At 36.4% G+C, this 22,532-nt stretch overlaps 1 protein-coding gene and 1 long non-coding RNA gene across 2 annotated transcripts in view; both read left to right on the forward strand.

The window, feature by feature from the left end:
- Positions 1-20,079, forward strand: part of ZNF385D (zinc finger protein 385D) — a 151,592-nt gene extending 131,513 nt beyond the window's left edge. The window contains exons 5-8 of the mRNA XM_088521198.1: positions 12,257-12,490; positions 14,447-14,625; positions 15,714-15,815; positions 19,796-20,079. Coding sequence (XP_088377324.1) covers positions 12,257-12,490; positions 14,447-14,625; positions 15,714-15,815; positions 19,796-20,029 — 749 coding nt within the window. The 3' untranslated portion in view covers positions 20,030-20,079. The remainder of the gene's footprint in view (positions 1-12,256; positions 12,491-14,446; positions 14,626-15,713; positions 15,816-19,795) is intronic.
- LOC148595346 (uncharacterized) overlaps positions 1-20,839 on the forward strand; it is a 157,328-nt gene extending 136,489 nt beyond the window's left edge. The window contains exon 2 of the long non-coding RNA XR_015913182.1: positions 20,749-20,839. This is a non-coding gene — a long non-coding RNA (uncharacterized LOC148595346). The remainder of the gene's footprint in view (positions 1-20,748) is intronic.
- The last annotated feature ends 1,693 nt before the right edge of the window (positions 20,840-22,532 follow it).

Below are 22,532 nucleotides of genomic sequence, written 5' to 3' on the forward strand. Positions count from 1 at the left end.
ACAATATTGTGTCCCCTTACTGGTCAATTTTCAGTCTTCCTTGCCTAGCTGAGGGGCAACTGTCAAATGCCTGTGTGTTATGTGCAAGTGCTGGCCAAAGCTTTTTATTCACATTGGGAATGGAGCATTTTTAGGTTGGAACTGAATGAATGAAAGTCCAAAATTGCTCAAAAGGCCCAACTCTGTATTCCATAGTGTGCATAGCCATTTCAGGTATCTGAAGCATATGAACAGTTTCGTTATAGAAGACTAAATATGTTATATTTCAAAAGTTTTCTAAAGTGCTATATGATACAAATATTAACCCATCTGAAATTTTATTTGTATATTAAGGTCCCAATATTAAGGTTATGGGAACCAATCTAAAGTAGTATTTCTATGCTAAAGAGATGCTTTAATGTTCCTGCTGCAGAGGCTAAAAGGTGTCCAGAAGTTTGTTAAATTTGTTGCTGTGTAGCTGCTGTTATTCTACTAATGCTGTCATGCAACGACTGCTGTCAAAAATTTTAAAAGCTAGTACACATAATTAGGTTCCTATTTCCATATTTTTCATCCAAACAATTCTTTTTTTTTTTTTTTTTTTTTTTTTTTTTAGTGCAGCAGGTTTTCCCCGAAAAGTTTGAAAAGATTAATCATAATTCTTCTGAGTGTCTGATAGGTATTAAGGAGAAGTGAGCCATAGGAGGCAAAATACAATCTTCTTTAAAAACAGAACAAAACTAAACAAACTAACAACAAAACTCTCTCCAGCAATCAGCCCAGACCTAAGACAGACTTTAAATTGTGTTTGATTGTTGTTTTCAGGTGTTACTGTTTTTCTTCATTTGCTGTGTAATCTGCTCCTTATAGGGCCTCTGAGTAGAAATTGTTGAATGGGAATGTACTGGCATGTTAGAAGTGCATAAAGTAGTACTTGAGGAGGGAAAGCACTGGTCAAAAGAAAAGTTGCTGATGCAAAGCTAAGTGAAGGTGTGACTAGAATAGTGGTGTGATTGTGGCGGATATGTGATACTTTGAACTCGTGTGTTCTTTGAGAGATAATTATGTGGCTAAAAGGTTCTTTAGGCAAGCAGATTCTACGTCCTTTCCTAGACAGTGTTAAGCATGAATGTTTGAAAATATATAGTTATTCATAAAAGAGTTGCATTTTCTTGTTCTTCGAATGAATGCAACTTTCAAATATTTGCTCTTGTGCTGGTGCTTTCTCAAATACTTCCTCATATAATTTTCTCTCCTATCTTGCACATGAGAAGACAGAAACTAAGAAATACGTAGTATTGTGTATTAAGCTCGTAAAGAAAACTTGTAATTTTCTCTCTTTTCTAAGAGTTCATGCTGAATCTGAATGATGTCAGATCTGCTGAATAACTCATGTGCAAGAAAGAAAAATAATAGCAAAGGGAGCAGCAGTATGATCTTGTAAGTGATGTATTTGCAGTCACATTTAAAAGGAAAGCTGTACCCACTTTTGTTGCTACTGTGTTATATTCTTAGGGAAAGAACGGGTTATAAAGGAAAATGTGGTGCATGGAAGAGAATGACTTGTGTCTACCAGAGTTATGAATAAAAAAAAGATGTAATTATGCTCCTTAATATCCCCCCCTACTAAAAAACCAAATGGGAAAAGACTGATGGCTACAGAACCAACACAGAGAGTTTGCAATTACTTGGAGCATTGCTTTCATTCCATAGGGCTGTGTCCTTCAAATAACCCTCTCTGACATTTCTTCTGAACGGACAGAAGCTTTCACTCAGTCTATGAGGAACCGTCAAAGGATCGCACCCCTTACAGCACATCTGCCTGTGCACAATGTAACAGTCTTTGTCTTTGCTAGTTTTGGACAAATGCATCCAACAAACTGACCTCCTATGTCCCTTTTTGTTTCTAGATAAAACTAGGTTTTAAGTTTAGCCTGACAAGTGCAAACAAAAGAGAAAAACAAAGCACAGCACTTGAGCTGCCATTTTGAACATAATTTTCATTAATATGCAGCTAATTTCTCATTCTGACACAGCAGACTAAGACCTGTCATTTTCTTCTTAAGGTCTGTTCTGTTACCTCGGTGTTCTAAAATATAAACCTGTTCTAGTTTTATTTGTAATCAGTTAAATCTTTTTTTTTCTTCTGTAAGTGTATGAAGTTGGAAATAATATCTATGATAAATTTTGTTTGATTCTTCTGTGCACAAAAGATTTTAGATAATCCGTTGGGCATACACCTTTGGGCCAGAATAGTGTGTCTCACTTCTTTCATAAATTTCTCTTCTGATTCTGTGGAGAGCTTGCCTGCTAAAGAAAAAAAAATGGCATAGACTAGATAAACATCCCCAAAATCAAAGCATTGCTAATATCTCAGCCAGGTATGTTTTGAAGCTGTTTGAAGAGAAGAAAAGGGTCATTTCCCTTTCCTGCCAAAGGGAAAATTTGATGTGAAAGAAATCACCAAATTTGTGAAATAAACAGGACTTTCTTGCACTATATCTGGGAGGCACTTGTCAATGTATGAAACATGTTGTCAGCAGTATATGTTCAGCTAAAGGAATATTTTCTTGTAACAAAATCAAGCTAAACAGGACAATTAAAAATCTAGGTGGGATAGCTTGAAACTCAAAGTATTTATTTACTGTAGTGATGTTGGATATTAACACTTGTATCTCCTGTGCTGTTCTTTCAGCAATTTCATGTGAAATTCGTTCATCCAAAATTTGGGAATTTGATATCTCAAATACTTACAGAAAAGCAATGATTTTAAGAAAGCCATTGCTAATCATTCCACAGAACACATCTGCTACAGACTTTACTTAAAGTGCACTCCAAGACAGATGTTTGAAAGAATGTATTTTTGTCATTGTTTTCCCAGCCATCATTCAAGTGAAAAAAAATTATACAGTTACAACAGATGCTTATCTGTCTTCTGACAATTCTTATATTAGACACAACATTAGTTTATTGCCAAAATCAGATTTACTAACTTAATGCTCTCCAGTAAAGGAAGTAAGTTGCTGTAAGGGGAATAGCTTTAATTATTCCTGGATTCAAGACAGGAGAATGCCATAAGGTATTACACTTAGGAGGGCAGTTCAGAAGTTAGAGTTCTCAGAAATTCTAGGTTGGATTCCAGTTATTTTAATTTACTTTAGGTTACAGAACTATAAATCTGTTTCAAAACTCAAAGTTAAGGTTGGAGGTATAGAAGAGGACGTTCAGCTTAGTTAAAATTCAGAAAAATAACCGCCTCAGCTGGAGTGAGATCCTATGCACATTGCAATGAAGTTCACTGATTCCTTCCCTGTTCCCTTGTGATTAATGAAAGTAGTGCATTTTTTCTCCTTCTCTGTGTTAATTAATTAATTAATACTTCTCTGTGCTTTTTGTTGTTTTTGTGTTTGTTGCGTCAGATTGTTGGGAAGAGGTTCGACAGCAGATTCTTTCTTAGACTGTGTTGGAAGGACTTTACCATCCAGTTTGTTTTGTGAAAAGTACTTCTCGGATCTGCAACACTGTTTAACCAGTCTGTGTCTCTTCTGTGTTTCTGTTAAGGAGAGGAATGGTTTAGGAGTTGTTCCCTCGAAGTTTGTTTCCATCACTACAGACGGTAGTGCAGGTTGAAAGAAAATGCCTTGGTCACTGCTTCCTTTCCCACGTGTAAGAAGTAGGCATTTTGGGGCAGTAGGAGTCATTCATTTTAACTGAATCATAATTACATACTGGCCATAGTAACAACAATTTGTTTTTCCATGTAAGAAGTGGCTTGAGTTAAAGCCCTAATGTCTCTTTGGGCATGGAAGTAATACTTTTAAGTCATCGGTGTCAGTGGCACTGAATACTTTTTCTTCCTGATTTCTATTTGGGGAATCAATGCCTCCAGTACTGACTAGGTCTAATTCATATCAGCTAGACCTTGATGGTGAGACATGGCCTATTTTTAAAGAGCATTTCAGGCTGTTATCTACACCAGTGATTCAGACAGTGCCAAGGGATGTTCCTGGACACTGGAACTCAACCATTCCTTCATTTCCTTTGCTACAGATGTCTCTGAATGACTGCTGGCCAAGGCCAACTCTCCCAAATATCCCTGAGCAGAGTCTGGAGCTCAGTGGGAGCCAAGGCAATTTGTATGCAGCTATGCTGCTGTGGAGGATAAGAGGATTCAGTAATATGGATAGGGACTGCTGTGTGTCTCTTGGCCTTCATGCTGCCAAAAGGCACATTTGAGGCCCTGAGTTTACTACACAGGTAGTAATACTACATTTTACAGAACTTATTTTTTTAGTGTGCTTTTAGCTTCTAAGGATACCTTGTTTCAATTCCTTCTTTTTTTACTGGTGATAAACTCAACTGATCACAGTTCCAGCTCATGTATTAAGGAAGATGAACTACAAATATATTTTTCCTTGCTTTTGCTTTTATTTAAAAGTTGGGAAATGCATGTTGAAAGCATGCAATGAAGTAAAATTGATGACAATTTTCCAGTGTAGTTTTCGATGTTGCAGAGCATGAGGGACGTACATATAGGAAAATATAACTTTTCTATTAAATACATGATCAAACCAGCATGAGCATGTTTTATTTTGTATCTTAAAAGCAATGTTTTGCATGGTTAATCTTAAATTGCAGTCTCCAAAATAACTACAGAAATGAAATCTAGCTCTCAACCTTATGTTTAACTTTCAAATTAGAGTCCATATCAAAAATGCATTTATTCCAGCAGGGCAGCTGAGACCACAGTCTGCAAAATCCTTTTTGTACTTGACTGTAGGCTCCACCCTTTAAACAAACTCTTTGGGCTAGCTTTAAATTGAATTTTTCACTGCACAAGTCTCATTACGTAAATGGCAATGCCAGCTTCAGCAAGAAACACATTTTCCCCTCGAAAGCTCCTTGTGCAAGGATCCTTTCATTCATAGTTTGTGAAGGCCCTTTTTCTTCTGCATCACTGAGGAGAAATCTAAACAGCAGGTCTGAAGGGACAGCTCCCAAATGTAGCCATAACCAGGAGCTACTTAAAATAGCTTGAAAAAAAAAAAAAAAAACAGGTGGTTTCTCCTCATCATCTCTTTTTCTTCTAGTCAAATTTTGTCAGGCACATTTACCAGATAATTCCAAAACTCAGGCACAGCATGACATTTCCCTACCTTACTCCTTTCCTTTCCATAGGCCTTTTACCCCCAGCTGTTGCTGTAGCTGCCAGCTCTGTTCAATTAACCTCAACAGGAATGCAGTCATCCTTCCGTGATTAATCCTGTTCAGGATTAATGAACTGTGCTTTAAACTGAGGGAACTGCTGGTAAAACTGAGGTATAATTTTGTTAGAAAATTGTGTACTACTAATTAATGAAGAGGGTCATTTTAGGACTCAGTGAAATCAGTTTTAACCGGGGAAGAAAAAGCAGAAGAGAATTATGTGCACTTCTTTTCGCTGCCCCTCTCTCTGTGCAGATGTTTTGTCATCAAATACCTTTTATTCTGACCTCTGTCAGGTCACCACCAAGACGTCACCAGGAAGCATGAAGCAGAGGCAGCAGTGAAATGAGGCTGAAGCAGAACCATTTGTTTCTTCATCCTTTGTTTCCAAGTGATGAACACTGTATATAATGTGATTTATTTAAGTATTAAAACACAGAGTCTGGTCAAAATAATGACTTCTTTGCTTCTCCAGTTGCACACCAAGAAAATTCCTGGTATTTGGCTTTCATAATGGAAAGTTTGCAGTCATTCCCTTTTTCAGCTGTGTTTGTTCTGGACATTCAGGCTTAGGGAATATGTTAGAAACACTTGTCCTTTCACTTTCTAGATACCAAAAAGCAGTGATGATGGAGACCTAAGCAAAGGGAAGCAAAATGAAACTTTATCAGAACGTCACTACCCAGCCAGGACAGGGAAAGTGTGGGAGCATTGAAGGAGCAGGGGCTTAAGGTTTAAGCCAGAGCCGTTTTATTGAGCATCAGAGCAAACTTATATGTTCTCTGAGTGTGTGAGCATGCGCTGTCCACGCGCTGTCCACGCGCTCCCTCCCCTGCCTCCAGCCAGTTCCCTGACTCTCTTGCTGTCTGGGTCCAATCCTGCTACCGGCCACAGGTAACCAACCAGAGACCGGCGCATCCAGCCTCTATTTTAGGTTTCTCTATCTGCTAATCTGTTCTTCCTAACTTTCGTGGTTTCTCACTCCTAACTTTCACCGTTCCCACAGTTTCCCATATTTTCTCATGGTTTCTCAGTTTCCCACAGGAAAGGAACAAAAAGAGAAAAATAGGTGAAGATCTGATGCTTTAAGATAAGATCACAAGGATCACCTCATCAAAAATTTTCAAATTCTGTTCCTGTTTGATCATACAAAGCTTTGTTTATTTATTTTATTTATTTATTTTTGGAACCTTTGACCCTTTCATTATGGTATGTTGATTAGTATCCACACTGTACAACTTTAGGCAGATACCATTAAATTCTATAGTTAATGTTCATTGAAGGAGGTACTGTATACTATGTATCAATGAAATACACAAAATTCACCTAATCATTGCATCTTTTATATGAAAAAAATATGACATAGGATACTTAACTTTTTAAACCAGGCAGTGGTAATCAGTTTTATATTGCAAAGATATTCCTTGATTACTTCTAAGTTCCAAAAATACACTTTTGACTCTCTAAGTAAAATATATCCATTAGGGGCAGAATATATGTATAAAAATAGATTGAATCCACGTTTTTGAATGTAAAACAAAATCTAATGACTCAAGTTTTCATAGTATGATACTGAAAGGATTTTCTGTGCAGTATATCACAATGACCCAAATATCAACAAACCGCAAAATATGCAAGTTTGTTTTCTGCACATATAAAGGCAGAGAAGCCAATGCTTTCGAATTAAAGTTCCACAAAAAATGTTTTGTTTAAGTGCCAGATCCAACAATGTACTAACACACATGCTTATGTTTAAGTATATGAGTACAGAAAGTCAGCCAAGCACAGAAAAGCCAGTTAGTTTTTTTCTGAGACAGTGCATTGTTTATAATATACTCCACTGTTATATTTATAGATTCAAAAGAAATGATATCTTCTCTTTAAATAGAGGACATACCATATGTCTCCTGTCACAGGGGGCATGGTGGGAGTTTTAAAGCAGCCCAAGGGAATTGGGCACCCAGTTCCTGGCGGCTTTGTGACTCGAATACTCTGAGACTGGTTTTGAAGATGACACTGCATCAAGCATCTGTAGTGGAGCTGTCTGTTACTTTAAGCAGGTTTGCTACAAGCAAGCCAGTGAAAAGGCTTTTATAGTTCTGAGTTCTTAAAGTATACTGAAATATTTCATATCAATTTATCCTTGGCAAAAGAAAGAATAAGCTGCTTTTTTTATTATTTTTTTCTAGGTGGTCTCATGGGCCAAATGCTCAATCCTTTGATGTCGTTGGAAAAGATTGATTTAAATGAGACCAGAATTCATGGGCATGTGCTAAATCAGATATTTTTAAATGTATGCCACTTGAGATTGCGGAAGGAAAAATAAGCTCATAAATAGTTGCTATCTGTTTCAAGTCAAAGAGCACTTTTCTCTCTGTGAGTCTATTTATAGTTTCAGGCTAAGAAATTCTTATGCTTAGTTGCAAGAACTGATGAGTGAGAGTTTCACATACTGAGAGAGAAAAAAAACATGAGTTGACTGTAATTTTCTGCATCTTTACTCTAAAGAAAATTCATGACTCTTGTAGATGGGATATAAAATTAATCCTGCTTAGTTAGGAAGACCTTAATTAAACACTTGCAGTTTTCCACTTGAACTATGGCATCTGTAGTACCCAATAGAGTCAGTTCTCGCTATTTTTTCATCATCTTTTTCTTCTTAAAACAAATCTTTGATCTTGCCAGTGAGTAAGATTTTTTTATTATTATTATTATTATTTATTTTTTTGCATTGTAGTATTTATGCTATTGCCATATTAGGACCAGAAATACAAATGGATTATTGTGAATCCTGAATTGTTACCATTTTTGCTGCTGGAATCCAGCTTCATACAATATTAGCAATCTGCTTCTATGTCAAAGCCAAACAGTGACAGTTGCAATAATGAATATTTGCTGCAGGACACGGCTATGAAAATAGCACAGTGCTGTAAGCCTGCGTCACCAGGAACAAATCTTCCATTTGACTGTGACTGAATTTGCAGGGTTGATTTTAGATCATTTATTACTGAAATAGTTCTTAAGACTTTGTCATAATGTAATGCTAAGAAATGCTGATTCAGTCTTCAAGGCATCAGTTCAAATATCTTTCTACTGCTTTTTGGATTTTTAATCCCTTATGCCTTTAATGAAATGCCCTGTATTTAGGGCAGCAAACTGTGCAGGAGCAACACTGTATAATGTTCAAAGAGATACATGCTGGTTGGTTTAGAAGGACTGGTGAGAAGAACTGGTTGTGAACTTACTTAACTAACAGCCTTCAGAATGTTTCCACTTTAATTCCTGCAAATGTTTCTAGTATATATGAGGGACATCACCTTTGCATATTTAAGTATGTCGTGATTTTTCCATTGTGAACTTGGACTCAGGGTTGTTTTCTTGCATATTTTGATGCCATTAGTGCGTTTGCATTAATGGAATATGCAACGTATTAAAATAGGCCATTCTTTGAAAGTATATGAGCAGAATACATACTGTGAACACTGGTATTTTTCTTAGGGGAAGAATTAGTTGAAGTGTGCTGGTGACATTTAACATTTTTAGTTTAATTTTTATGTGCAATGATGCTCTCATGCATGTATTTTAACCTACCTTCGAAATGACTAACATAATTGACAGTATTTTCTTTTCACTTTAAGATAATTGCATAGTGAAATACAAGATCACAGTCCAAACAGGAGGTCAGATATCTGAAGCAGAATAAAATCTGCAATTATCTAAGCTTTTTATGGTTCATTGCCCCAGGTTTTCCTACATGTGGAACATAAAGAAATGATGATCTGTACTTTTCTTAAGGCATACTGACCCTTGCGCTGCAAAACTGGTAATGGTCATTGATGTACGGATCTAATTTCCTGTAAGATTAGGATGAGTATCAACCTTGCCATCAATCCTTAGAGAACGTTAATGCTTTTCTTTTTCTTTTTCCCTTCCCTTTCTGTGCTGCTATCTGCCCTCTGCCTTCCTTTACACAATGAAAATTTGTTGGCTAGTTCTACTACTGTATAAATAGTCCAAGGATAAAGAAACTCAAGTTTTAAACTGCTGCTGGGAGAGGCCTTTTAATAAAAATAACTTCACTGAAGCAACATTGAACTGAAGAAAGCCAATATCAACACAGCCGTTACAGGATGGGAAAGGAATGACTAGTTAAATGTGTAGTTTTGAGGACAGATCTAGAAATGCTTCATTCAACTCATCAGTTTCCCAACGCAAAGCTGAATGTTTCAAAATAGTGTTTTTCTTTTGAAGCATTATTGTTGATCAGTAAAAAACAAGAACAGAATGTTCAGCAAGAAAGTGGTGTTCACTCTGCAGCAGCGTTCATGTCCTCAGTACATTCAGGGTATAACCACCTCTGAAATCACTCTCTGGGAAAAAAAAAAATAATTAGACCTTGATTGGGGGCCATACACTTTCTGTATGCTTTAATGCCTGACAGTATGTAGAATATTCATTTCATAAATACAGATTTTTGTTTTAATAATAATAATTTTCAAAAACTCTTTTGGAATATATGTAGAAACATAACAAAATACACATATCATAGAATTCTACAGGGCGGGAAGGGACCTCAAAGCTAACCTTTATTATCCTCCACTAACTGAAAATGGGATCATATCTGTATTTTCTCCTGCAAATATTTGTTCAACCAGTTCCAAGTCTTCTAACATGCAATATTTCATCATCTCTGTATTCTAAGGTTTTACGAGCTTTAATATTAGAAAGAATTTCCTGATGTCTAATCTGAGTATCTGTTGCCATAATCCAATAGTCCTTGTCTGTTCAGAAGGATCAGGGAGCAGAGTCTACTCTCTTATTTTTAGCTACATTCTAGAGATTTAAAAGCTGTTGTTAATATTTACCCTTCATCTTCCATATTCTCAAATACATAATATTGATGTTCAGAGCATTTCTTTCAGCATATTTCTTCAACATTTCCCAGCCTGGGCCATGCTTTCTAAACCTCTGATTCATTTCAGGTTCCTACCTTGCAACTCCTCCCCAGGTCCCTCCCCAGTTGGTTTGCAATTGTATTCATTGCTGAATTACTGTCAGTGAACAGTTAATTTGACGTTTGCAGTCCATAGATCTTCAGTGCTGATTAGAAGAGAAAAAGTACTTCATAAATCTTTCACTTAGCACTTTCAATATAATGGAGTCATAATCCCTTTTCCATAATACCCCTATGGTATAAATGACCTGTGCTGACCTTGTTTTCCATTACTGACAATGTTTTCTGAAAAACCCGCAACTGGAACTTTCTTCATTCTGTTTTAAAATATCAGATTAATCCTACTCAGTGTGGATTCCTGCAATTGCATTTATATATAAAAAAAAAGCTTCTTATTTTCTATAGACTGTTTCTCCAATGTGTTATGATTGTTTTGAATCATACCTCTCAGTGTGATTTCATTTGCTCTCACTTTGCTCTTGTCTGCTAATAGGCATGTTCTTCATTAATGAAATTGTTAAATAGGATTAGTCTGAGCCATACCTCTGCAGGCATCATTTATTGTGTTCTTCCAGCATCACAACACATACCGGGATCCACAAGCCGAAGAATACTTATTTTGCCTATTCTAATAGATGCCAGTTGATAAAGTGTATTACAGGTAGAGCGTACTAACAGTAAGGGACATATGAAATAAACTGAGCTATTTGCATTGGTAGCTACTTAAATCCAAAAGTATCCTCAATAAAGTAACTAATATTTCTTGTGGGAGAAACTGCTCCTCAATATATTTAAAATGGCAAAGCCCAGCACTACAAAGCTTTTCCTCTCCAAAAGGGCATGACTGCATCTGTCCCTCACCTCCTTCTGTCCCTTATTTCCCACCTTCTTCTCTGCCACCGCAGTGCTGGATCTTAGTCCTGTACCCTGATAAGTACTTAATGATCAGAGAATATTGACATATAATTTTCTCTTTCTCTGGCACTGCAGAGATATTTAATAGGAAATAAGAGAGCTTCAGTGGAAGAAACAAAGAGGTGAGAATACTATGCTCTCCAGCCGGATAATCTGTGTGCAGGGCATTTAGACACCAAAATGTGGTGAGGAAAGATCTGTGGGAACCCTGCAGGAGTTAAAGCTGTCAGCTTCTTGTTACTGTTAGGACTTGGATGGCAAGATCTCGACAGAGGGGTAGACCTCCTCATACTTACCTGATGGAAACAAACTCATTTGGAGACTTGAGGAGTTTGCTGTGTTTACTGGCACTATTGAACACTGATGCTTAGAAATTAATCATACAAAATACTATTTATACATTATTCAGATCACAATCCTACTGTGTGCGTTCTTTCTCTTAGGTTTGAAAACTACTCAAATGCCACTTGCTCTTAGATTCAGGCACTAAATTTCCAAATAGACTTAGGTATATAGCGTGCTTAGAGTTTTTTTCTAATATAAAACTGATACACAGAAGTCTTACTGATGTTTGTGTAGATGTCAAATATAGAATGTTGTATATTTAATCACTATCATATTAGCATATATTATTAGGATATGTGTAAATATATATGTATACTGTGTCTTAATAATTATTATTCTTTTAATATTAGTTTTGGCTGAGATCAAGTGAATTGTCAATATTTTACTTTATCTGATATCAAAAACGTAAAATTATTTTTAGTTTTGTGAGTACAGACTGTTAAAACTTTTCATTGACTACTTAATCAGAGTAAGTGCTATGCAGCTCTATGGAAGCTTATTTACCTCTTTAACTGCCTATGGTACTGGTAATTCATATGATATCTTTTAGTGATTTATCTCCTTCAACTGTGCAGTACAACTTAATGACCTATCATCTTCTTAGTTTATGAATTCTGAATTTACTGGGCGTTAGCAGAATGCTGGAACAGAATACATGACATATTGACACATGGGAATTCTGTATTTAGTAAATAAAAGAAAAAGAAAATGAAGGTCATATTTAGTTTATCACTATTTGTCGCTTCTCAAGCATGGTTAGGCTGTCTGTGTGGTTACAGCATTAGGATGCAGACACGCAAACATCAAGGGTCACCAGCTTCTATTTTGCTTCTCTTCATCTCCTCCCTTTGCCCACAGACGTTGCCACAGGGACACCAGCAATATCAACAACGACAACCGTGGAAATCCGGAAAAGCAGTGTTATGACAACGGAGATCACCTCTAAAGTGGAGAAAATCCCCACAACAGCCACTAGCAGCACCACATGCCCTTCCGTGGAGACGGAGGAAGAAAAAGCAAAAAGACTGCTGTACTGTTCACTATGCAAAGTCGCTGTCAACTCAGCCTCGCAGCTGGAGGCGCACAACAGTGGTGAGATGGAGCAGTGCTTTCTTTCTTTCTTCCTTTTTTTCCTTCTTTCTTAAGAGCTCTGCAATTATCTTCCCCTGAATAGATTAGATCTCTTGCAGCAGGGGACAAAGAGGTGGCAGAAAACTGGCAATTACATGGAATTCATTAACTATTAAAGAATAAAAATGACAAGCAAAGAGTCTTTCATAAAGGGCGAAGAAAGGAATTCTATTGCTTGCGAGTTACCCGTTTTCTCCCATTTTAGCTTTTGCAGCTTCCAGACCTTATAGAGCTAAGTGACAGCTCATGCTTCATTACCTTTGATGTTCAGGGTTCGCATACTTCTGTTTATGGCAACTAGCAAGCTGAGTATGAATGCCTTTAGTGTTGTGCGAAATCTAACAGTCTAAGGTTGGAACAGGGAGCATCAGTCAAACAGAGTTCAATGATGAGAGCTAGAATTCTCAGGTACATATTGTCTAATAACTATTGAAAATTATATATTTTTTCTATTTTTTTAAACTGGCTGAGAGTGATTACTGCTTGAGAGTTCAATGGGCAATTCGTTATCTCTTTCTTGAATTTTAAACCTTTTCTAATTAGTAAAGTAAAAAGCATTCATAAGTATCAGTGGTAGAAGGACATCATTCACCATCACTCTTTTAAACATAATTTTCACTGGGTTTGCAGTGAGCAGAGTTAAAAGATCTTGAGATTTAATATGGTAGCAGTGACCATCTATGATAGTCCTATAAGTGCCCTTATTTTTGGTGCCAGGGGTTATCTGAGAGCATAGTAAAAAGAAGAAAGAAACAGAAAGATAACCTCAGCTCTGAAAGACAAAAAAAAAAAAAAAAAGATATACCTGCACCAAAGTGAGGAATAGTCTTCTGATGTAATGAAAAAAAAAGAAAAGAAATAACTTTGGCATGAGTGTAGAATAGATTTAACTTAAAAAGGAAATGATAATTTGTTAGTATTCATGAGAAACAAAGCCTAATCAGTTTTGAATGCTGTGTTTGCTGTATGCCAAATTTTAACTGGTAGAAATTGAAGTTAATAAAGCTGCACCCATTTAACTTTATATGAAGACTATATCATACATTCTTCTGATCAAGATGAGAGACATTATTGGGAATACTTAGAAAAAGCACCTCCAAATTTAGTCTTCTGTGCTGATAAACTGTGCCTATACTCACACGCCTGCATGCCTGTAGATGTGTACGTGTAGATGCATGTAGTGATTACTACTAGAGCACCAATTCTGTGCATGGTAGTAGTCCATTATTATCAGAGACTACCTGTGTGGAAGTCATTAGTGCAAGAAAGTGTATAGTCTGAATACAAGTGCAGCAACAGGACACTATTGTTTTCTAGCCAACATTTATTTTAATAAAAAATACAAGCAAAGTGCATAGTTCTCATGCGTTCTGGTTTCTGACCAGGCCACTGAGATCCATAAGTTGCTGGCAGAAACCTCTGTCCCTTCTTTCATTTGAGAACTAGTTAGTTAATTACAGATTCAAGTGTAAGCTAACTAATGAATACTGTTTATCAATCCATTCAGGAGGAGTACAAATCAAAGCCAACAACATCTTTAATAGGTAAATTACTCTTCCTTTGCAACTGCAGTTCAGGTCTCATTAGCAGCAGGAATTAATGAGAAATGTCACATCCATTTAACTTCACATCAGGATACCTGACTGTGCCACTACTTATTGGTGTGGCTGCTTTGTTCTAGTGTAGTACCTACAGATAAGTAATTAAATAAATATATATGAGATGTGACATACTAATGCATCAATATGAATCCAATACAGGCAAACACAGTCATGTTCCAAGGATAACACATGGCACCAAGCTGAGGTTCATATATTTCTTTTTTTTTGTAGCAAAACAAAACAAAACAGAACAAAACACAATGAATGCAATCAAATTGCCAAAGTTTTTTCTGTTTCCCATTTCTAATGTCTCCAGGGACTAAGCACAAAACTATGCTGGAAGCTCGGAATGGAAGTGGAACCATAAAAGCGTTTCCCCGGGCAGGCGTAAAAGGCAAGGGACCTGTGAATAAAGGAAACACAGGCCTTCAGAACAAAACATTTCACTGTGAAATATGTGATGTGCACGTAAACTCTGAGACACAACTGAAACAGGTACTCAGCTAGCTTGCAGAGTGTGAATCCTTGGCTATTCTTTGTTTTCATGGTGGTAAAGTACCAACCCAATCAACATGTGGCAGTGTGACAATTCACATCTAAATGGAGCTTGCAGATTTTGCCCTTCGCACTTGACCTTTGTGCTGTGTGTTTTGGTTTTGGTATGACTTTCCCTTGCACTGAATGCATTTTTCTCAAAAGCTCGTGATTATATCTTTTTTTAAAAAAGAGTTATGGAATCTCTGAGCTGCAACATGTTACAACTGTCTTTAGACTACTCTAATTGTTGTGAGCTGATAAACCCTGCCATTTAATGTGCTGCATGATATCTCCCTTGACAAAGATGTGGAGGTGGGTACAACAAGTAGTTTCACAGAATGCTGAATAACCTGCTTAGAAATGTGGGATGGATAGGATTTTTAATTTTTTTTTATCAGTGTTGCTCTGTAACTGAGAAGCATGACCTCCAAGTTGCAATTACACTAAGTTATATTCAGTCATTCTTCAGATGAACAAAGCCTTTGTTCTCTGAAACACTTAGTTTAATTCCATGTGCCTTTTGGAATTAAATACTTGTTAAGGAACTTTACAGGAATGAAGATAAATTCTGTAATGGACAATAGCAATGTTCATCTTATGTTTTCAGAAGAAAAAAATGTCCGATTCTTTCTTCTGCCTTTGTTCTTTTTGTGAGAACTCTTTTGAGAATTAAAATCAAAGTAAAAAAATAGTTCTGAAAAAGTCCCTTACATCTGGTACTCAGCATAGTCTGTATAGAAGTCTTGTAAAATCTAATAGATTTTATGAAGAAGATAATGCACTTTGTGATTTTATTTCACTGTCACTTAGTTTGACATTTAATCATCTTTCAGCTGAAATCTTTAAAATATCTCTGAGCTGCTTATGGGCTTAAAGATTTCATCCTTTTTTAATTTTTTTTTGAATAGGAGAGGAGGCAGTGCCTCCAGTATTTTGAATATTGGAGGCAGTAGCCTTCAATACTGGAGCACCTTAAAGCAGAAGGTGAAGTGGTCTGTTAAGGAAATAACGCTCATTGTTTTTTTTCCATATATTCTTTTTAACAGCACATAAGCAGTAGAAGGCACAAAGACAGAGCTGCTGGGAAACCACCTAAACCTAAATACAGCCCTTACAACAAACTCCAAAAGGGAACACATCCTTTAGGGGTAAGCCAACCGCCTTCTTATTCACAAAACCCTTTTAGAAAATGTGAGTGGAAAATACATTCAGGATGAGAGGGGTAGTTTAGGTGGTGGGAGTGTCTGAATGAGCCCATAGAACCTATGTGAGACTTTTATTTACTTTGGTGGGTTCTGGACTACAATCTGTACATGCTTGTTTTGTAACTGCACTGAACGACCTCAGAAAAGAGCCTTGTTTCAAGGTCATTAAACAGCAAGAGCGGAAAGAAATATCCAGATGCTAAACAGGATCATTCCAGTTTTCACTAAACACAATAGTGGTGAAATTACTTTATTTAGCTCTACAAACATTAAAAAAATCTTTAATTCTACCCTAATTTAAAAAACTACTCAGATAACAATTGAAACAATTAAAAAGAAATCTGTCTTGCAGTTCATTCCACTCAGCTTCAGCATGGTTCTCGTCACATTCCCAACTGCCAGGATAAGCTTTCTGAAGCACAGTTCTTGTTAGCTTCAAAGGATGAAAATAAAAAAAATAGTTTACTTTTTAATAAAAACCCTGTTAGGATTCTGCCATTAGTCAAGAAACAGCTTATATTGTGGGTTGGAGAGTGAAGCGTGTGTCATTTATCTCCATCAGATAAACTGTGATTTTTTTGTGTGTGGCATGTGGTTTTGTAAGGGTTTACAGAGAGTTTTGGCAGGGGGAGAGTGTTGACTCACTGGCTTCATACAAATCTTCCACTCACTCATTGTCCATCCTCCTTAAGAGAGGCAGAATTTTGAGCTCTTTTCTCTGAAAGCCATTCTCTTCTCATTCAACTAGCACTTTTTTTTTTCATGGCAACAGAAAATCTGTCCTTTTTCAGACAGCCCTAATGGATGGAATATTTATGCATCATTCAGTGGGTAGGCCCTTTCCCAGATGTCGAAACGCTATAGTGCGCTGTTCTGGCAGACCCACTAGTAAGGAAATGACCCCATTGGGTTTTTCAGTAATACTTCAGGGAGACCAAGGTCTCCAACAGATATAAACTATACTGAAAGGAATAGAAAATATATAATTAGGAAAGTAGGATATGGAATATCTCTAGCCTTACTGACAGGATTATTATTCCTTTAGGAAATCCATTGTTTCCCAAAGGATAGAAATATCTATTAAATGACTGTTGTTACTGCTCACATAATAATCTATTCACTTATTTTTGTAGTGGTGATTTCTGAGAACTCCACTCAAGGCCATTCAGTTTCACAGAGCAATAGCACAGGGAGTTTGTTTCTCCTGCTCTCTCACTCCCACGATCCCCACTGTCACAGTCCACAATTCAAGCTGGAAGTGAGCAAAGACAGAAGAGATATTTAAAGGAGAGAGAATGCTTTAGCAATAAACCGACAGATATATGTAGCTGAATAGAGGCTACACTGAAAAGGGATAAGAGCAGTTCTCTATTTCATTTTTGCTTGAAAAAAAAAAGTAGCAAAATTGCTGTCACTTCCAATACATATGACCTAGCAAGAAGCCAAAGATGTGCTAATTTTACTTTGATTATAAATGTTTTTGATGAGCTCTATACCTGTAATCTTTCTTAAATCCTCACCATTTTTTCAAGTCACTTATTGTCCCTTTATTCATGTCACTGTAAATCAAATGAATCTTAGCTCTTATTTCTTCATTTTGACCTGTTTATAGTGGGGTGATTTTAAATGAATACACATTGTACCGAATATGCTACATATTATTGGTTTGATACTGTCCTGAAAAGAGAATCAGAAACTTTTTAATAAATTAACTAAAGGGCTCTCTAACTTCATTCATATTTTCTGATTCCTTAACTCCAAAATAAGGTTGTGCAAGTCTTTTAATATAAACAATCACCTAAGGTCTTTGCTCTTCATGACAAAAATGCATCAGCATCACAAAATTTTTTCAGTAGATGTTGGAAAAAGGACATTCTACATTTTCATAGTTTTTCTAGAACAGCAGTTTTCCAATGCCATTTTCAGTCCAACATTTATAATGCTTTGTCCAGTCTAGTTATGCGTGTTTCAGAGAAAAATGCTTTATAAATTCCCATGCTACAGTTTCACAGTTTAAGAAATCCTGTAATGCTAGGACTTATTTGGGACTTATTTGACTTCTCTGTAGTGAGATGGCTCTGATGAAACACATCCCAGACCACAGAAGGAACTCATTTGGAGGTTTTTTTGGTACTTCTGTGTGTGTGTGGCTTTTGTTGTTCTTGTTGTTTTTTACTGCCTGTTCTAACAAAGGCTAAAAAAACTGTTTACTAGATAAATATTAGGGAGAGAGGAACAAATAAAATATTCAGAGAGAGAAGAAGAAAACTTGGATGCGTGGGTCTAGCACTGATCAAGAAAAAGATAAGATCATTGATTAACATACATGCAATGAGGAGATTTATATCTAAAAACTGTATGTCCTCAGTTAAGAAAAGTATGGAATTTGGTTCCCTTTGAATATCTCTTCCAGAAATTTAAAAGACCATGAGGCCAAAAGAGTTGCCAGTATCCATCTGGCTGGCAAAGGAAAAAAAAAACTTTTGGAATACAGTGATAATGTAATGCTGAGTCTTGCCAGGCAATTCCTGTCTTTCCTTTCTAACTATTCACTCAAAAAACTACTGTTAAGTGGAAAATATCAAACTGATGTACTGCAAGATAATTATTTGAAAACCCTTTTCAATTTCAAGGATGAGCAATTGGTCTTTTCCTGTGAGTGAAAAGTGTCCATACTTAGATTGAGATGAACCATGTCATTTATATGTTCCTGAGAAAGGCCAGCAGCTCATCCGAGGGTATGAAGCCCACCTCAAGTCTGACAGAGCCAGTTTAGTTTGTCACTGGGTGAAGTCTATATCCTTATCTCAGAATTATAAAACCAGAACAACAAAGTTATTCAGGTTCCTAACTTTTCATTAGAAAATTAAATCCCATTGTAGTCTACAGAAATCTGTGTAGACTACTGTGGTGTTCATTTGCACATGTACTAAATATAAACACTCTAGACACAAATGATAAAGGAACTCTGTGAGCATTTTTAATTAGTCTTTGATATAATAAACCATGATGCTTGAGATTATGCTTGAGATTTTTTTTTTCTCCCTGGAAACCATTAAATGAAGGATTTTCTAAATTGTATTTGGTATTGCACAAGGCCCATGTTATACAAGTTTTTTGAAAGTGAAAGCTCCAGTGATTAGTTACAATATCATAGTTTTGCCCCTTCTTAAGTGATGTAGACAAAAGCTTATCATGACAGTATTTTTTGAATATCTGACACTTTTTCACAGTCTTTGTATGAGTGAATAGTATCTGTGTAGAAAAGAGCTTCTGAAGACAGAGCAAGACAATGTAGGGCAGTGCCGATGATAGATTTTACCGCCTATTTGAACACATGAAAAGTTAGGAGATTTTCATAACTTGTGCAAGTTAAGTTTTTTTGAATTACTTAGACACAAGCTAATAAAGAGCAGTTAACTGGAGTTTTTAAGCAGAACTTCCCTCCTAGCAATAATAAAAACAAAAGTATCTTCTTGGTCATACCAGAAAAAAGGACATATTTTCATTCTGCTCTGGTCATTAGCATGACCAGATAGACATCTCTAATTGATGGCTAATTCTTTCTTATTTAATTCTTGCAGGGTACACATAGTTTTACTTTGGTACAGATTTTCCAGCCCCTCTCTAGATTTGCTTTGATTTCTCCTCTCATATTAAATAATAAATCTCAGTGCTTAGATGTGAGTCCACAGCCAAACAAATATTGAAACACTTTGTCCCGTACCAAATCCCGCTCACTTTTGTTCAATGTGCAGGAGATCATTTCTCCCGTCACAACCCTGCAGTTCATAGTGTCAGTAACCAGAGCAAGGCCTCTCTTTCTTGATTTTCCACTTACAGTCTAAGTCAAGATTTCTGTCATGTGGCTAATATGAACAAATTATCTCTCTCTGTTTGTTTGTTTTCTCTCTTCCCCACAGGTAAAATTAGTATTTTCAAAGGAACCTTCAAAGCCGATGGCTCCGCGAATCCTACCAAATCCGCTAGCAGCTGCAGCAGCAGCTGCTGCTGTGGCTGTGAATTCCCCTTTCAGTCTTCGAACAGCCCCAGCAGCTACCCTTTTCCAGACTTCAGCACTTCCTCCAGCACTCCTACGACCAGCTCCAGGGCCTATACGGACCACCCATACTCCTGTGCTGTTCGCTCCTTATTGAACTCCAAACAGGAATTAATTGTACTGCAATAATTTTTCAAATCAAAGCAAGCAAGCAAACAAACAAACAAAATGAAGAACATTGAACTATGCAGTGTTTATTTATAGTTTAAAGTATATATGAAGAGCCAGGACTTTTGATAGAGAACTGAACAAATTCTAGAAGGGGGAATGGGCAGTATTTTCTCCAGATGAGAGCATTCCTCCTGAGTATTGATCGTTTTAGAACTGATCTCCAGCATTGACTTGTAGTGACATATAAAAAAAGCCTTTTGACTGTGCTTTTTGGCACATATTTCCCTGCAATGTCTTTCCTGCTTTATGAAACAACTTACAAATTTGTCTAAAGGGCATTAACTGGTTCCAATGTACATAAAATACTTTATTCTGTAGATTAAAGAAGAAGGAAAAAAAGAAACACTGTGAATAGTAGTACCCTTATCAATCCTCCTGCCAAATCAGCAGTTACTGGGTATTTATCTGAACAAAAGTAGTTACAATAGATGTCTTGTAAAACAGTAGTATTGTGTCTCTATCTATGCCACTAGGTTTCTTACTGAGTTGCAAAAGATAAAATGAACAAATTATGTCACTTACCTTGTTAAGTAGTCAAAAATGATGACAATAATGTGGAGCTGGTGAGCAAAATGGATTTCCTCACCTGCAGAAGAATGGGCATGAAGATAATCTATGGTTAGGACAAAGTGAATGATAAAGAAGATACTGTAAAAAAAAAAAAAAAAAGAAAAGTAAATCCATGTGCTGTACACAGAGTAGGGCAAACTTTTATTTAGCTGAGAACATATGTGTACAGTGTGTGTATATCCAAAAGGTGTAATGCATACAGGATTGGCTACTGTTTAAGGCATGCCAGTGGACAGCAAAAAAAAATACACTCTTTTGATGAAACAGGCATGACACTTCAGTGTTGAGCAGAGAGAGGACACAAATGGGTTACACAAAGTCATAACTAGCAAATGAAAACCAAGAGAGAAATCCTGGCCTCATTTAAGTCAATATAAGGTTCCCCCTGACTGCAATGTAGCCAGAATTTTATCCCAAGAATGGCACATATTTTTTTTATATCATACCAGTGGGAGTGTCTGTAGATACAGGTAACATATTTTTGCTATAGGCTTAGTCTTAGAAACAGATCTATTCTCTTGTTTTATTTCCTGCTGATGTGATATAAAATGTTTTAATATACATATAAAACGTAAACAGCAACACATGAGATACATATTATGAAATAACTGCACATTGTGGGTTTGGAGCAAATACAATCTTTAGGATTTGAAGGGACCCTTGAATTCTGTAGCTGACCTTTATGTATGGACAGCTTAAAGCCTTATGCATTTACTGTGAGGCTTAAAGGGGTTGACAGTGTCCCTTTAAAGTAAGATTTATCAGGGGTATATATAGATATATTGTATATATGTTAGAGTAAGAAAAATAACTTATAAACAGAAGATCTACTATATAAAATAATTATATAACCATTGACTTTCACATGTGGGTCATTAAGTGGTAAGTAACAAACAACAGAGAAAAAAATAGACATGTCTTGAATCTGATTCTTGCTGCCTGCTTTTTCCCATAGGGAGCTGAAAAGTATTTACTAATATTTTGGAGTGTGCTGCTGAGTCACATGCAACCACTCTGATGTGTAGCTAAGTGAAATGCCTACCATACATTTAGGAGGAATAAAAATTAAAAACATAATTTAAGTTTAGATGAGAAGATAATTTAAAAGATTTTATTAAAATGTAGTAATGCAAAATATTGACCACGTGGTTGCTATCTGATACTGCCTGTGGTTAATATGGTCCGTTGTGAGATCTAGAGAATGGGAATATAAAGCACTTTGACTTGCAGTTCTTCAGTGAGCCTTCCATATACATTGGTATTTGCCATTTTTTAAACCTCTCTGCATATAGATTTTATAAAAAATATATATATAAAAAGAGAGAAAGAAGAGGTTCCATGGATGTCTGTGTCCAAAGAATTCCAAAGAGATGCATTTATTTATCTACAAGTATTAAAATAAGTTCTATATTATGTATGTGTATGTCATCCAGTTTATTTGCAACGTTTGTGCCTTGAAATCAATTGGGCTTTTGGTTGTATTTAATTCACTCCAGTGCAGACATAAAGCAAGTGTGATGGTGATTTCAGGGCTGGTTATTAGCTGGTTTGCTTTGGCCCAATTTCCAAAAAGAGAAGAGTATGGGTAAGTTCCTGAAGCCAAGTTTAGGCACCTAAATAACTAGGGGCTGACATTTAAAAGGGCTCCATACTCTGCAGCTCCCAGTAAAGAGGCAGTAAAACAGGCCAGCCTTCAAAGTGTGGGCCTACCATTCATTTAGAAAAATGTTTCCACTTATTTGGGTATATATCCTAGTAACATTAAACTTCTCTTTGCAAAATCTTGGCCTTGGGTGTTTTTAAGCCTATTTTCAACCTTCCTTCTTTTTGCAGCAGTCGTAATGCCATTGCCAGCTGTG

The sequence above is a fragment of the Tinamus guttatus genome, unplaced genomic scaffold (assembly GCF_059628265.1).
Source record: "Tinamus guttatus ecotype Peru unplaced genomic scaffold, ASM5962826v1 Tinamus_guttatus_pri_ptg000115l, whole genome shotgun sequence".
Lineage (NCBI taxonomy): Eukaryota > Metazoa > Chordata > Aves > Tinamiformes > Tinamidae > Tinamus > Tinamus guttatus.